Source organism: Myiozetetes cayanensis, unplaced genomic scaffold (genome assembly GCF_022539395.1).
Source record: "Myiozetetes cayanensis isolate MyiCay16 unplaced genomic scaffold, myiCay2020 scf1, whole genome shotgun sequence".
Taxonomy (NCBI): domain Eukaryota; kingdom Metazoa; phylum Chordata; class Aves; order Passeriformes; family Tyrannidae; genus Myiozetetes; species Myiozetetes cayanensis.
Window position 1 is genome coordinate 41,699,773 of NW_026086604.1, and position 17,831 is coordinate 41,717,603.

Below are 17,831 nucleotides of genomic sequence, written 5' to 3' on the forward strand. Positions count from 1 at the left end.
GCCTGACCTCACAATTGAAAAATGTAAGCTGCCGCTTGCTGGTCCCTGCAGGATTCGATGAGAAATACCCCTGTGTTTTAATAGAGACACAGCATTCCAGAAGGTCTGGGGGCATTTGTTTCCTTATATTGCTCCTTGAACAAGCAGTGTGCATTTTCCCTAAACTTCAGAACCAGCTTGCATGTGCCCTGGCCCTGCCTGTCTGGGGCGGGAGGCACCACGGTTCCTCTCTGAGGGCGGTGTTTGGGTGTTTGCTGTTGCTGTAACTGGGGTGCTCCTTCCTTATGTAGGGCAAGACAGATAGGTGTCTGTTAGAGAAGCCCTCACTCTTCCATTTAGTTTTTTACAAATCTTTGAGAACAAGATATGTTTATTTTATTATTTGTCATTGCCCTGGTGTGACAGTGCAGAACATCACTGTCCTGTGTGTTGGCCTGCTCTTGCTCCTGAATGGCACTTGGCAGTGCTTCATCCCAATTTAACATGAGTCATGACTGCAGGGAACTTGCTTTCTGAAAACAAGAGGAATGCCCATGCAGATGGGAAACATTGCTGAAACTCAGGAGAGGAACTGATTAAAGGGCCAAGCACTCAGAAAGAAGAAAGCAGCTATATGCATATCTGTAGTAACCAGTTCATAACAAGTACACAGTAAATCATATTCTAAAGACAGCTGGTATTCTAGGTCAGTTCTGGTGAGAAAGCCAGAAAAATAGTCAGAATTCTGTCGGTTCTGGTTTTGTTAAAAAAATGTAAAAATTAATTGGAGAAATATTTCAAACTGGTATTCAGGGGATACAAAATTATTTGATATATTTTCCTCTAAGTTCCTTACAATACTTTTCTTCATTACAGGAGTAACCATCTCAGCAAAGTTGTTACTGAAAATATATTGCCTTAGGTTTGTACATTGCCTTACCGGTTTACAGAGCAAGACTTGTGGATGCTTAATTTTTAATCCATGAGTGGACACATGAACTTCATTGAGACTGAAGCAACTGAAGTCAAACAAGTGTTTGAACATTTTGTGGACTAGGTCCAAAACTGTTTTGCTTTTATAAATGAGGACAATGATGAGGATTTTGACTTTTTGCCCTCTGTTATCATCCCCAGTTAGATGCTAGGGGCATAAATAATTAGACTTGATGGATAAATCATATTAAGGATGTATAATGTAAAATAAATTTGCAGTGACTCTCATGTGATTATATTACTTTGGTTTGCCACTGACTGTCATTTGACCATGCTCAGAACTGTTGTAAGCTGTATAATTTTCGTAGATGCTTCTTTAAACAGAGTAACAGTGTAAGGGTGACATCATGTCAAGGGAGTTTGATCTTGGATTCTTACTAGGTCAAGTTGTCATTTGGAAATGTCTTAATGTGAGTAGTTGTTGAGCCCCTGGTGGTCTAGTGGTAAGGGCGCAGCGCTGTCACTGCCGAGACCCGGGTTCGATTCCCAGTCAGGGCCACTCCCGGGCTGATGGAGCTCGTTAACCCTTAAAAAAAAAAGGCACTCCATCTACGTCCTAAGGACCTCGCTGCCACCGTCCAAGCTCGCTTGGCCCCGGCAGATGAACCTTAGGATTAAAGGGTGGGCTCAGTTCCGCGCACACTGTGTCTCACCTAAAAAATCCAATGCGCAGGCTGGAAGGTGTAAAGACCTTCCCCAGATCTTCGCTCGTGAAGACTGGCCATTATTATTATGTTGTGGTTTAACCCTAGCTGGCAACTAAGTACCACTCAGCTGCTCACTTACTCCCCTCCCTGCTCTGGTGGGATGGGTGAGAAAAATCAGAAAGAAGTGAAAACACATAGGTTGAGATAAGAACAGTTAAATAGTTTAAACAAAGTAAAATATACTACTACTACTGCTATTACTACTACTGCTACTACTAATTGTAATGAAAAGGAGAGAGGGAGGGAGGAATAAAACCCAAGAAACACACGTGATGCCAAATGGAATTGCTCACCACCCACTGAATGACGCCCAGCCAGCCTCATGGCAGCAATTGGCCCCCTCTGGCCAACTCCTCCCAGTTCATACATTGGGCGTAATGTTCTGTGGTATGGAGTATCCCTTTCACCAGTTTGGGTCAGCTGTTGTGGCCATGCTCCCTCACGACTTCTTGTGCACCTACTTGCTGGCAGAGCTTGAGACACTAGAAAAGTCCTTGGCTTAGGGTAAGAACTGCTTAGCAACAACTAAGTCACCAGTGTGTTATCAATATTATTCTCACATTTAATCCAAAACACAGCAATATACCAGCTACTAAGAAGAAAATTAACTCTATCCCAGCCAATACCAAGACAGTGGTCATTCACAGCATTACGGAGCTCACTTGGAAAAGTAGAGGATTCGGGCAGGGAATATAGAGATGTGTCCTCAAGCTAATTTGAATAAAAAGGACTTACAAGCTCTCTAGTTACCAGTATTTTTTTTGAAAAATACTGTGAAAACAGTCAGGAGAGTGTGGTAATGGAGTATCCTCGTAGTTGAACAAACCGCATTTGTCAGAATATCATATCACGTAAACACAGTGTTTTCCTTGCTCTTCTTTATATGCTCTGCTTGTTTGGTTATATACACAAAGATTTTGTGTGATTACACTACACACCAGGTGTGAGGGAAACAAATGGAAGGAGAGTGAACTGTACATATAATGTGAACAGTGTTTTCTGACACGTGTCTGGATCTTTCCATTTGCAGGATGAAAGCTCTATAGAAAGTGATGAGTTTGATATGAGTGACTCAACTAGGATGTCAGCTGTGAACTCTGACCTCAGCTCAAATCTGGAGGAGAGAATGCAAAGTCCTCAGAACCTCCAGGGCCAGCAGGATGGTAAGGCTCTCATTTCATACAGAAAATGCAGCATTGCCTTGTCTTTTTTCCCACTCTGTGCTTTTATTTAGTACCTGCTGTGTCCTTTTCTTCATAGTGTGTTTCATTAGGTAATTTGAAATATATGTTCCCTATATCTCAGCATGAAGAGGATGAAGTTGGGTTTTTTTTGCAGGCTAATTTATTTGTTGCTTAGGCAACAGGTGAGTGCTTCAACCATTATATATTTAGTACTATTATTTTACTTTTTTTTTATATATATATATATGTAGTGTGACCATACACAGGCATAAAAGGAAATGAAACTCAAACCTTTTTGAGGCAATCCAAGCAGCTGAGAAAGTTGTTTTTACTGGTTGAAAGAAAGTGAGAGTAGCGTGACGGAAAATAATAGAGAGATAGGAACTGGGATGTGATATTCAGAAGAAAAGATGAAAATTACAAACTCCAGTAATGAAACAGAGGTAAGAGAAAAAAGAGCGAGCAGCATTGTAAATTTGAATGTTAATTATTTCTTGGTTACAACACAAAGCTAGTTTCTTGTTCAGAGATCAAAGTTTTACTTTGCATATGAGTCGCATAGCTATGTAGTCTTTGATTTCAGCCTTTGTTATAGAACAAGTTAGATTAGCCTGGTTTTTAATGAACTTTTTCGTTAGTTATGGAGCTTACAAGTAACCTGTCTACCACAGACTGTGGCAGTCTGTAGTCATGGGCTCATGAGTGGAATGTGAATCCACAACACCCAAAGCGCAGCTCTGTTCTACTGGTGTTAGAAACAACATGTTGACATCCTGTGCTTGTTACTTGGTAATCTCCTGATCATGTGTGCCAATTTAGAAGTACTTCTTATATTTCTCTGGAACACTAAATGTATGGGATTTGATGGTTAACCTGGATTCTTTGTTCTTTATGCATCATGGTGAATTGCTAGCTGGTGAGATATTTAGGAGAGAATGAGTGTGGTGCATAGTGGCTGGTAGGATCTGGTCATGGGTAGGACCTTTTGTTGGGTTGCTCTCTGGACAAATAAAGGAGTAGGATGTCTATGATAATTTCTAACCACAGCAGCATTTCGTCTGTGTGTCCTCAAGCTACCACAAAATTTGTGCAACTTTTAACTTAATTTCTGTCAACGTATGTTCACTAAAGGAGCAGTTCTGATGCACATGATGTAGGAAAGCTAGTTCACTTTCCTGTTGAAGTTTGACTTCTCACAGGGCTAAGATAATAATATTGCTAAGTTAGAAGTTTCAGGGATACTTAGAAAGGTGACATTTTTATGTATCTGGCTTTCAGTGCGATACTGTGCTGTAGAGATTCTATCCTCAATGTTTCACATATATAGTGTTTCCTAATAGTAATGTGTGCATGTGTATGTCTGAAATAAAACTGTAGTTCAGTACAGTAACCTGTGCTGTACAGTAGCCTGTCATACATGTCTTAATACCTGCTGCAACCAGATTCAAGTGCCACATCTAATCATTTTAGAACATAAGTATGAATGATAACATGGCACAAACCTGTCACTTGATATTTGAAATGTATGGGAAATAAACGCATCGTGGTCTTTGAACTGCAGGTAGTGTGATCTTACAAAATGGCCTTAAATCTCTCAGTTCTCCTTCTCTTCCTCCCAGACGGTACTTGCACACCTTCCTAAAGCAATCCTATTTTTTGCTGCGTCTTCTGGCTAAAGCATCTGCTGATAGAAAGATTTGAAATAGCAGTTCTCTTTGGCTTCATGGTTTTCCTTTGCTAGCTGTTGTTAGATAGCAAAACTACGTGTGGCTAGTTAGAGCAACACTGTTGTTTCAGATGTGAGAGAAAAGGCTGAAGAAGGAACAGAAAGACGTTAGAGAAGGGGGAAGGGAGAAGAATGATAGGAGAGGGCAGGAAAAAAGAAGATTGGAAGAAAAAGATGAATATGAGGAGTGGAGGGATGGAAGTGGGAACAGGAAGGTGGGAAAATAAAAAGGAACTTAAATGAACTTAGCTGTACAATTCCTTTTGCTGTCACAGGCTGCACTGTAAAATCTTACAAATTTAATACCTAATTATAGCACACACCTGCAAAAATCATCACCAAAGCATGAATCTGTGTGTCTAAAGTAATTCTTGCTCCCTTCCCTCAAACATTCTGTATGTCCATAAAAGTTTATGTCAGCCATCACATTCAGTCCACAGATAAAGACAGTTGGCATTTGGCTCATCTGAAATGTGTTTGCTGCATTCTGGCAGATGAAAACTTACTGTTGTGTAAGGTTGCCTGTGCACACACAGTTGGACATGGGGTCTGTGGCAGAATGGGACAAGTCTTCTGCTGCCCCAAGCATGCCCGCTTTGGGAGAATGATTTGCTAATGGGATTTGCATGTCCAGTGTGCCTAAAGGTGATGTGTTTTTGGGACCCCGTTGGTTTTTTTCCAGGGATTTCAACTGTTCTTGGTACTAGAATATAAACAGAGTCTGTGTACCCTAGAGGAACATAATAGTGAGCTGGGCCACACCGCTGAGGCTCCTCTTCGGGTTCAGTTTATCAGAGCATCAGAATGCTGACACTTGTCTATGTAAAAAGAATAAGATGCTTTCATACCCTTGTTCCTTGAGGGTATACCTGCATCCTTTTTAGACAGGCATTTGTCTTTGGGACTCCATTAGAGAGCTCATTTGACCTGAGGTTTCTGAAAGTCTTCCAGTCTAATACTGTGTCCGGTTTCTCATGGTTAGGTTGTTTAAACGTAAATGGAATAAAGGGAAGTATGAGAGCAACTTACAGTATCAGCTGTAAGCAATAGACTTCTTCACCCAGAAATGCCATAGTACGTAAGAAAAATGCTGAGGAGGAGGGCACAGAGGCGGAAGATGCATATTTGCTCACAGTAGGTGGGTGCTGGGACTGCACAAAAGTCCTGGGCTCTGCGAATGGACTGAGGGGTCATAATATTCCTTGTATGAATATTAGGTTGAAAGGGAACAGGGAATGAAAAGCAGGGAGAGTTGGTGCGTTGAATCCATTGTAGTGAAGTTGCCACAATACTGCTAAAGACAATTTCCCCTTTAAATTAGCCTTTGTACACTTTTAAATAACAGGGCCTTGAGTCACATCTGCTGAAGAATGGCTGAAAATAGCATCCTGATCACCTGAAGGGCTGCTGTAAGGATGGGGAAGGATTTGGAAAAGGGCTGCTGCTCTTCCCTGGGGAGTTAGAAAAGGAAAGCATCTCTAATTTGTAATCAGTCCATTACCCAGCTAGTAATGGGCTACAGCTCTCTGCTTACCAGTGCCTCACAGGTGTTTTCTGTAGCAGGCAGCTGGATAACAGAGCTGCAAATTGCAAATTTGCACCCTCTCTCCTTGCTTGCCCCTATTTTCTTTCCCAAACATGCCACAGTTCAGTGTCCTAAGGTGTCCTAATCTCAGACCGCAGACAGCAGGCAAGGTTTGCAAACTGAGTTGGAAATAAAGGATCTTGTGGTTTGGTTTTTTTTTTGTTGGTTTTTGTTGTTGTTGGTTTTTTTTTAAGTTAGTGGTTCAAGCTGTAAAAAAATGATTTTTTTTTTTGGTGAAAACTGCCTGCTAGATAGATCTGTCAGAAGAGCAGCAAGAGCTTCTGCCCTGGGACTCTTGTTGCCCTTGCCTGTTAGCTGGAACCCTGTGCAGAACAGCTGTGTGTGTTTGCTTCCACGCAGTAGTGGTTCATTAGTTGCCAAGACGTGAGAGATGTGTAGAGGGATACTCTGATTAGAGGAAATTAAGAACTTGCACAACTCTAGAAGTGAAAAGAGCTAAGTATAAACTTTACATTGCTTTTATTGTTTTGGTTTTTTTCACTATGTGAGCTATCGATTAAAAATCAGGGATGAGACTACTTGACTAGAACTCAGTGAAAGAAGCAGGATTAATTTCTTTTCAGTATTTCTCATTATACTAAGGTACAACAAAACATATCATTGCTTTGTCTGGATTTAAGTGGAGGAACTGTGTTCTCTTCAATCTAACTTTTAGAAAAATACAGTTACATATTTATACAGAACTGTGTCTCACAGGCACTGTATGGAGAATGTGCTTATAGCAGCTAGCTGTGACAAAATATGTCAGGATTCAACCTTTAACAGGGGTTGTGCTATCCCTTTAGGTGTGGAGATTACTAATAAGCTTTTCCTGGTTGTGGTTTTTTTTCAATTTATAGAAAATTGAGCACTAATAATGTCACGAAATGAAGGATTATGCCTTCAAGTAGTTTGTGGTCACTTGGATCGTGTCAGTTCTCTTTCCCCAGCATGTTCAAATTGCCAGCTTTTATACAATATAGCTGTAGGAAACCTGGCTGTTTCCATTAACTATTCATTTCACGCATTTGGTGTTTGTGACAGATACAAGTACTGGAGTCAGTCATCTAAACACCTGTTTTCTGCATTGGAGCTATAATCTTTACACAACAGCTTCCCTGAAACAAGTAACATCAGCTGATTAAGTTGTCAAAACTGAGTGTCTGTGCAAGGGTGCAGACTTGCTGTTGATTTACCTCTCTGGACTAAGTCCAACCAAGTATTTAATCCGTCTTCCCATTCTGAACTGGTTGTACTGTCATACTTGGTTCTGCTTTTGTCTTTATTCCACTGTAATCTGAACTCCCTGTCTTAAAACAATGACTTTTCTTTTTCTCAAAGCAATTTAAGTGCAAGATATTTTAGTTCAAATACAAACTGCAGGCCAAAGTGAAGACAGATTGGTGAAGGAGCACAGTGGAGTAAATTGTCTCTGTTGTTGCCTACATATTGGCCCTGCTCTTGATCTTGAGTAAAGTGAGTGGTAAAAAAGCTAACAAGAGAGCAGATGATTCCTAGCACTAAATCCATGGCAACCTTTTTGTTGGTAATTAATACTTTTCAGTGGAAATGTTATTTTACATTAATTTAAAAAAGCAATTTACATCATTAAATATTGTGCTTTTAATTTCTGTTCAAGCACTGAAAGGTTTTAGAAATATGCTTGTTTTGTATGAGGTCAAAGTCCACTTGACTTCAGTAAAGCCCCACTAAAGATTAGCTGAACTGTTTGCAGAGTTTAGGTGTCTTTTACTTAAAACCTTTACTTCTTTAGTCTTCAAAACAAAGCACCTGACATTTCTGTGGTATGTGAGATAGAGTGAAATTACCAAACAAAGTCATATAGCCTTATTAAAATATTAAATATTAAAGTAATAAAATATTAACATTAAAATAAAAACCAGCCTGTCAGTTTTCCTACATGCAACTTCATATACTTTTAGAAAGCCTTTTCATTTGGGGGATTTTTTGTGACTTGACTGGTTTTATTTGCAATCTGTAGATCCATACCAACAATGTTTTCATGCTAGTAGAATTGCTTATTATGCTTATATATTATAGAAGTCATTGGACATACAAATTTAATTTCATTTTACTCCAAAGAAAAAGGTAATTTTTGCTTAGTAGTGAGGGTTTGAGGGTTTGGGCTGATTAGCTTATAAAGAGGATAGAAAAACAATAATTACCTTTTAAAAAAATTTTGGTAGAATGGCAGATCATTTAAAATTACAGTTGAGGACCAAGAGATACGACTGAATTTTGTGCTATATTCCAACCTTCCAGTCTTGCTCAACCCGCTGAAATGTACAACATTTCGGGCAATAATCTCACTTCTTATGACTAAGAGTGAAACAATGAATATTAGTTTTCTGAAAGAGATCTAAGATACCTGTCTATCTCATGGCAGTGGAAAAGGAGTACAGATTCAATGATCTTTGATGTTTTTGCCAACCTTAATGATTCTGTGCTTCTATACAGTATCATCCAGGCAATACTAGGATTACAGCATCTTATGCATAGTCTTTTGTGATCTCACTCTAATTTCCCTGAAGAGGAAAGCCCACCTGTATGAACAGGTTTTATCTTTCTCCTGTTCTGGGAAATAGAACATAGCCAGCAGAAGCTAAATTAGGGCAACAACTGCATCCCAAAGACCAGGGCTGAGACAAGCTGGCAAGAGAGAATGAGGAAGGTCTCTTCTTCGTCTGCTTTGGCAATCTGCTCTGAGGATAAGCAAAGGTCTCCTGTCTCTGCAGCTGTTGATCTGTCACCTTTTGCAACCACCAGCTTTGTTACTGAATATAGCATAAGACAGCACAGTCACACTCATATATGTTTCTGAGTAAGCCTACGTGTTATCTTACAGATGTCAAAATCACAAACGTTTCTTTAGACAGGGAGCTAGTTATAGTATGTTGCTATGTCTGAGAAAATCGGTATCGTCTTCACCTAAGCAGAGTCAAAGAATACCTGAAAACCTGGCACCTAGTACTATTTTACTTCACTGGAACTATCCTGGGGTGGTGATTTAGCTCATCAGATTCGGTTTGATATGTTATTATTTGCATAAAACAATTCATTCTAGTGAAAGGTGTCCCTGCCCATGGCAGGGCGGTTGGAACTATATGATCTTGAAGGTCCCTTCCACCCAAAACATTCTATGATTCTATGATTTAAGAAAGGAGGAAAATGGTGAAACAAAACAAGAAAACCATAGAGTTGTGGAAATCTAGTTTCAGCCGTGCTTTAATGGCTTCTTTAGAAATGATACCTTATCAGTGCAAAAGGCACTATGAGTGACACTGTAATGACACTTGAACAGTGCTACAATGTCATTCACAAGGTATTGAGCCTGGGCAAGAGTTTGAAATGTCCCTGTAGCTGCATTAGAAACTTTCAGCCCTTAACATCGTTAAGGAGAGCTGGGTAGAATTTTCAGCAAATCAAGTATTTTAATGGACTGGCTGCTGACGAGGCAGCTGCTATTTGCTTTGTCATCAGAATACTGAGCTGATACATGAAGCACTTCTATTGTATGAGAGATGAAAATCTTCCTTTGACTCTCTACGCAACTCAAATTTGTTAAGAATTAATCCTCAGTGTTTCTCAGTGGAGAGCACTCCTTCCTTCCTTCCTGTTGGACCTACTTAATCATACAAGGGTCCCAAACCAGGATTTGGGCATGAGCGCCCATCTCACTGAAGCATAGCAAATTAATTACTTTTACAACTGACTCTTTTAATATGTAGAGTTACTGCATTTTCATTTGCTAATTGCAAGCATCTTGTGAGTTGGATGTGTTGAATGTCTCCTTGCTCCATGTTAATTCTGTGTGTCTTCTTCCATCTTATAGTAACTTGTGTTCTTTTTCTGACATGTCTCTGTTTGTTTCTTATCTTATACTGTAATTTGCTTTGGAGACTAAAATATTATTAAACATGAATTATGCATTGAGCAGAGTCTCTGTTAGAGTCTGAGTGGTTTGTTGCATCCAGAGAACAGTCTTGTTTCCTGCACCATCCTCCCAGCTGCACAACTGTCACTTTCTATTACGCTTGCCTTGAACAATTGAGTGTGGCTTGTAATGACAATAATTGCCTCAAAATTGTTTGTCATGTTTGCCTTGTTAGCAACAAACTACTAACTGTTGGTTACAATCAAGTTCTCAGCTATTACTCCGTAATTACATCAGGGAATACTTGCAGCCAATAATAGCTGAGAAATTAGAATTATCTTTTCACGAGTAAGGCTAAAATGCTTGCACACCATTCACTCTATTCACAGCCACTCATTTTTACATCAGCAGCCTAGTGGTAAGTGAAGCCTATGCCTGTGCAAAAGGCTGGCTGCAGACCTGTGTTCTTTTGCATCTGTGAGTTGCGCTGGTGTTCCTCTAACAATAGATATCTCACTTTGGCAATACTTACCAACCAAGCTGTTGCTTCTTTATGCAGGTACTGAAGGGAGCCAGTTTGCTTTTGATTTCCGTGTGCAAGTCCTTGTAACTAAGCTTAGCAAGATTTCTGAAAGCATTGGTTGGTTTTGATTGATGTGTTCTTTTCCCTTATCTTAGCATATCTCAGGCTTTCCCTCCCATTTCTCTGTGACATCAAAATAAAGGAGGGACATTCTGCATAGTTTTGCTTTCCAGTGCAGGCACTTTATCCAGTTTATCCTTTCATATGTACCAGTTTACCTTAGCAGGGGCTATGTGCACAGATTGTTTGATTTAATTTGTCTGCTTCCTTACAGTATAGCAGTATAGGTGGAGGTTTTTTTCATAACTACTGTTAAAATGCTTGCTAAGCATTGACTCTCCTTTTTCTTTTTTTCCTATTGTGTTTGTTATAGAATAATATAATAGAGCTTTGTTATTTCAGTAAAGGAAATGTAAAAAAATGTGCTTTAAAGAAAATTAAATTTAGCCATTGATTATTCACTGTGTTATATTTTAATTAAGGAAGCTATTAATTTATTTTTTTTTCTGAAGAGGAAATTCCCTGGAGACACTGGACTGTTTTGTGAAAGATATTTTTAATGGAAATTTCTTTGAAGCATTTCTTGTTTGATAAAATATTTGCAATTCTGAATGTCTAAAATTAGTAGTACTTTTTAAGCCAAACGCAAATAGTTTGATTACCAGAAGAGAGTAGTACTTTTTCAGCAGTACAATGATTTTTAATATTAAAACACATAGAATGTGGTTATATATATATATTTCCTGAGATTTTTGAAGTAGTGTTTTCAAATAATTGGTTTAATGTTGCCAAATAGTAACCTTATTTGTTATTCGGAGGCAGAGGGATGTGCCATCTCTGGCACTTCTTAATAACGGGAAGGAAGAAATGATACACTAATCCTGAAAATTTCAAGATAGGCTGAACTCCAGTGGTGTCCTCAAAGTATTCAGGAACGCTGATAGCCTGGTTATTGTGAGAAAGGTAGAAGTGCTGGTTTGCAGGTTAACTGGAGACAGATAGATACAAGAAGAATTAAATTTAGCATCAACACAGATTAGAATACAGCTTGACTCGTACTACAATTTTATTTCGCACTCAGTGACCAGTTAACAGCATGCTGAGAGATGTGTAAGGCTTAGGCAGTCTCTCCACTGCCAGGAGGACACTGACCACTTCTGATTGCTGAAGGAGCACCCTTCCAGGCTGACAGACTTCAGTAGCTACTCAGACCCACTCTAGGAAAAGATGTGGAGGAGCCCACTCTTTAATTGGCTTTGCTGACTGTACTATGTGTGATACTGAGAAACCAATTCAGAACCTCAATTGTAAGGGTTGGCATTACCAGTAGAATAAATTCAGGTAACAGCTTTCATAAAGGAAGAATTCTAATTTATATAATATACAATTTTCAGACTTAGATGCACGGAAATGAAGGGAAATTGATGCCTTAAGTCAACTCCAAGAAGCTTTTCTCCATTTCCATCATATAACAACTCGTTAGGACCCTAGTCTTGCAGCTGGAATGTGGCTTTCCAGGAGAAAGATTGCTTTGAGAACAGTCTACTGCAGAAGTTTCTGCTTATGGGAATAGTTGAATCTTTGTGTGTAAAGTCCTTCCTCAGTGCTTCAGTTTACTTTCAAAGTTTACACAACCTTCTTTTCTTGTGACATGAATCAAGGAGTCAGTTTGATGCATTTCCAAGAGAACTAGTGACTACTTCTACTGAAATTCTGTGTCTGTCCTGATATCCCATGTGCTTTATTGTGTAGAGTTGTTCCCTAAGCAGGAGGCAGAGTCATCCTTGTTGATAACTGTCCAGGGTCCCTGCTGTTAAACTTTTGTAAAATTAGTTTAATGCCTTCTGACTGGAATATGGAGTTCAAACCTCTATGCTTAGATTTTTGTACTCTGAAATTTGAATTTCACATAAGCATAGATATTAGCAAGGAGATTTAAATAAGATCATAAACCAGAAAAAAAGCATGTGGTTCACTAGCAGCTTTTAAACAAGGCAACAGTAATAGATACTTTGGGGTAATAATTGCTTAGAAAATTTGATTCTGTGCTTTGAGAAACTGTGATAAAACCATGATATCAACAGACTACTCTAATCTTAAGTGTGATAATAAGTATTACTGGTTTGATGGGAAAAGAAATTAGGAGATACAGACAGGGAATACTTATGTTTTCCGTCTACAAAAACAAAATAGATGACATTTCAGTTACACAAAGTTACTGTTCCAGGAAGAACCAAAATATAAAGTATACTAAAATTTTAACGACTTAATTGGCAAAGATGTGCAGTGTTTGCTATGTCACACTATTTAAGTGTTTCTTAGATGGTTATTCTGAAGGGAGCTGATGCTGCAACCTGTCAAAGAGAGAACGAAGAGACAGAACTACAAGATGTGGAACTCCTAATGTGAATTACTTGGAAGAGAAGAAATAGGTCCTCTTCAAAAGGAGGTGGTAAAAATAGTGAGAGCAGCAGGGTGGTCTGGAGAGCCGGAAAGTAAATGGAAGCTACCAGTGCTTTCAAACTGGTTTTTAAAAGGGCTCCTTGCATGTGTATAAAGAATCTATAAATATTCTTTGAATAGTTTACAGGTCTGCATGCATCTTCTAGGACTTCTGTCTATTTAAAAGCAATTGGTACTTTTTAGAAGATATCCCTCTGAGGTAACTGTACAAGCATTATATTTGTATAAAAATTTTGAAAGAGCTTTGACTTTTGGTGACCTGGTTTTTAGAAATTTTATCCAGCATGATCATGTCCAAAATACACGAATGCAAGGAAAACCTTACTGAAATCAATCATAAGAATTTCTGTGGAGTCCAGTGGAGACAAGCTTTCATCCTTCATGTTTTCATAATAGGTTCTGTGTAGTTGAATGAATCCTGAAGTAGTTAATGTGGGTGCTGAAATTGCTACTGACTCTGATTAAACCATCAGTGCAGTTTATGCAGAGATGATAAGCTTTAATTCAGTGAGTTAGCCAAGCTCTGTCTGTTGCTGTTTCTTCATTTCTTCTTTCTGCTACATTTCTGCAATTATGTGTGCTCTCTAGGAACTGTTCATTTTATGTTCCTGGAGCAGGCTTATACTCCCTGGTTGTTTCTGTACATCTGCGGTTATGGACTTGCAGTTGCACATATTATTGTATCTTCTGTAAATATGCCCTATTTTAATTAAAGGCATAGATGCTGTAAAGCCAGTTAGCAAGGACAAATATTTTTCTCTTCTCCGAATCAGTTACTCAGTAGTGTACTTCCCTTCGCTCCCTAAGGAGAGAAAAAAAGGGGCTTAAAATGATTGCTTGCTCAAAGAGATGAGGAAATGGTGGTGACAGCATTAAAAGGCATGTGACAAAAGTACATTTCAAAAAGTGAAATGACAGTCTGGCCAAGCTTTTCACAGTAATTTCAGAAAGTGTATTCTGTGGTGATTCTTGAACTTAATTATCTCTGATGGTGTTGTAAAGCATTGATTTCAATGGACGCTTACTTAAATGCAGCTTTTCAAAGGAAAGGGCAAATGTGGTAAAACTACTATTTTTCTGAGAAATAATTCTTTACCACCTTGTAAACTGTGTACACTCCCAGCCTTCTAGCCTTTTACAGGCAACTCCCACACTGCCATGGCCACGTAGAACAGATTCTTTTAAGAAGAACTTATACTGCATGGGTAATTTACTTGCATGGGTAGTGGTGGTCTATTCATCTTTTCTGTTTCTTGAACCCCCTTCCAGTGTAATGCCTGGTTTTGAGTAGTCCAGTTCATAGAATCATAGAATATGCTGATTTGGAGGGGAACCATCAGGATCATGGAGTCCAACTCCTGGCCTTGCACAGGACACATCAAGAATCACACCATGTGCCTGAGAGCATTGTGCAAATACTTTTAAAACTCTGAAGATCTCGATGCTGTAACAACTTCCCTGGGTTCCAGTGCTCAACCACCCTCTGGCTGAAAAATCCTTTCCTGATATCTAACCTAAACCTCCCCCAACTCAGCTTCATGCTTTTTCCTTGAGTCCTGGACAACAGGGATGTCCCAAATCAGGCATGTGGCCCACCAAATGAGCTTGCTTTAATAGAACAGTAGCCTTTGCTTCTTAGCTGAAGTAGGTTGTAGGACCCTGGGTTACCTGTGACCTTGCCGATGCCTGGGCATAAGCAGACTGGCCAGAATGACTCCAAGCCTAACTGATCATCAAGTACACATGTATGAGGGAGAGAGCAGATAATAAAGAGTTTCTTTAGAGATATTCCTGTCTTGTGGGTCAGGAAGAAATCTAGTCACTCATATTGTCTGACTAACTCTTCTCTTGGGAATACTGCAATTGGCTACACTTCAAACCTGAAAGAAAAAATGAGGAGAAAACCATTCTTCTGACTCCTCCGTTATTCCTGCTCAGAGTGAAAACTGTCCCCCTTCAGCACCCTTCAAGGCAGGAAAATTTTATTTATTCTGCTTTTCTATATGAGCATGTGGTGGATGATGAGTATGTGGTGGATGCCTTTCTATTTGTTTCTCCCTGTCTGTACACACAGATGTGAAGAGAAATCAGTTGTGAGGAAAAATCCAGAGTACAGGGTTATGAAGGCTGCTTAGGGAGTAGCTGAGATTGAACTTGCCAAGGTTATTTTTTCAGCAGAATTTATTAAAAATAAGGTTAGCATTGAGTTGTATGTTGGCCCTGTTTTATATTTTGTTACACAATATGGAACAAGCACAAATCTAATTCAAGTTTACAGAGATGTATCTGTTCCTATGAATAGATTTTTCTATTTGTAGGTTTTATAAACATATTTATAAATCTATTTTTCTCTTATCATATATATAGATATATATATATAGATGTCTATTTCTACATAAAGAGAACTGATCACTCGAGAGGTAGACCTTTATGGCATGGGAATCTGTTATTAGGCAGATGATACATTTTACTTTACTCTAATTAGAGATGATATCAGAGAGCTCAGAAATACCATGGGCCTGAATTTCTAAAGAGGCAATTTTGTGAAGGCTAAATTCAACCAGAGCAGTATACACTTTGAATCTCTGAGGCAAAACACAAGAGTTTATAGAATCATAAAATCATTGAATACCAGGTTGGAAGGGGACCTCTAGGACCATCTGCTCCAACCTTTCCTGGCAAAAGGGTAGTCTAGACAACATGGCTCAGCACCCTGTTCAACTGATCTTAGTTATTTCAATAGCTGATTGTCATAACTGTAAAATTTTTTTCTCTTATATCTAATAAGAATCTCCTCAGAAGTAACTTGTACCCATTTTCTCTCATCTTTTCCATGTGACTCTTCATAAAAAAGAGAGCCTTCATCTTCTTTGTAGCCACCCTTTAAATACTGGAACATGGCAACAAGGTTTCCCCTAAGCCTCCTTTTCTCAAGGCTGAACAAACTCAGTTTCTTTAGCCTTTCCTCACCCAGCAGGCTTCCAGTCATTTGATCGTCATTGTGGCCCTTCTCTGTACCTTCTTCAGCCTGTCCACTTCTTTTTTCTATAGTGAGGACCAAAACTCCACACAGTATTCCAGGTGTGGCCTGACAGGCACTGAGTAGAGAACATCTCTGCTGGTGATGCCCTTGTTGATGCAACCCAGCATCCTGTTGGCTTTCTGTGCTGTAGCAGCACACTGCTCACTCATATTGAACTTGTTGTCCACCAGGACCCCCAGGTTCTACAGAGCTGATCTCTAACTGGTTATATCCCAGGCTGTGCTGTACTCCTGGATTATATTTTCCCAGGTGCAAGATTTTACACTTGTCCCTGTTCAACTTCATAAGGTTCTTGTTAGCCCACTATTCCAACCTATCCAGGACTTCCTGCATCATGGCTCTCCCTTCTGGAGTGTTCACTTCCATACTGAGTTTGGTGTCAGCAAACTTTGACTATGTTGTTGATGAAGATATCCAATATCCAAGATATCCAAGATATCCAAGGGTCCCAGTATGGACCCTTGAGCAATGCCGCTTGTTACCGCTTGTTGCTCAATGTCCACTGTGACACTGAGCCATTGACTGTACCTCTGTGGACACAGTCAATCACTGTATTTAAGAATGAAACCACCTAAAGAAGAGCCTTCAGGAGACTGTTGCCTAAAATGGAAGAAAAGAACTTTCTGGACAATACACCCTTTGAGTAACCTGGTTTGGTGGAAGGTGTCCCTGCCCATGCAGGGAGTTGAAAATAGATTGACCTTTGAGATTCCTTCCAACCCAAACCACTCTTTATTTCTGTGATTGCCCTAATCAAGGTGAGATACAGTGCAGCTTATAAGGCTTCTGACAAAAAAGAAAGGAGATTTCTGGATCATTGCAGGTGGAAGATTTTTTTGCTGCCATGCCTATTTGGGCAGCCAATAAGGTAGCATCTTGAAAGGTCCTAAAATTGAAGAGTGGGTTGAATAATTTAAAGCTGTTCTTATTACTGGAAGACGTTCTTATTACTGGAAGATGATCAGGAGGTGCTTCCTTCCTCCTACCACCTTTCATTTGTCTGCCTCTTTTGTTAAAAGCCTTTTTTTCCTGTATCATTTAAACATCAAGACAGCTTGAGAAAGAAATGAATTGTGGAGTAAAAAGCTTTCTGCATTGGTGTCAGGTGATAAGGAACAGGTTTTTTTCACAAGTTCATGTAGTTATTGAGGAAGAATGCTGAGGGATTTTTTTTCTCTAATGTGTGGGTTTTGGCAGTAAAGAAACAGTTTTCATAATAATCCTTGGTTCTCAGTCTAAGGAAGTCTGAAATACTTCTCATCAATACTTCATCTTTGATAGTTTGCCAGCTGAAACTATGTCATGGGAGAGGAGAATGGTAGTAAAGGAAGGGGTGCTGGTGTTTGAAAGGCATGTACTTTCATGACAATGGACTGGTGTGGAGAAAATGGAAAGGTGAATTTTCTTCATGCTGGTTTCTGGTTTGGATTCTGAGTATGAGATGAGAAAATCAGTTTTAGCAGCAAGGAAAAACACTTTTCTGAAGAGTTGTCTGACAGACAGGAAGAAAGTCAGTAATGATGGGCTTGGCAGAAGCATAAGTGGTAGTTAGACCTCTGACTCCTGCAGAGAAGTACCAGGAGAGAGAGCACTCTTTGAAACTACTGCTCTTGGTAAAGGTTTGCTGGTTCTCTTCTAGTCACTCCCCAAAGAGGCTGTTTAAAAGAGTATAA

The 17,831-nt window shown here is 39.4% G+C and overlaps 1 protein-coding gene across 4 annotated transcripts in view; it reads left to right on the forward strand.

Moving 5' to 3' along the window:
* Nucleotides 1-17,831, forward strand: part of NOL4 (nucleolar protein 4) — a 191,096-nt gene that overhangs the window by 47,909 nt on the left and 125,356 nt on the right. For all 4 annotated transcript variants that reach the window (XM_050340809.1, XM_050340825.1, XM_050340817.1 and 1 more), the window contains exon 5: nucleotides 2,710-2,842. In XM_050340809.1, coding sequence (XP_050196766.1) covers nucleotides 2,710-2,842 — 133 coding nt within the window. The remainder of the gene's footprint in view (nucleotides 1-2,709; nucleotides 2,843-17,831) is intronic.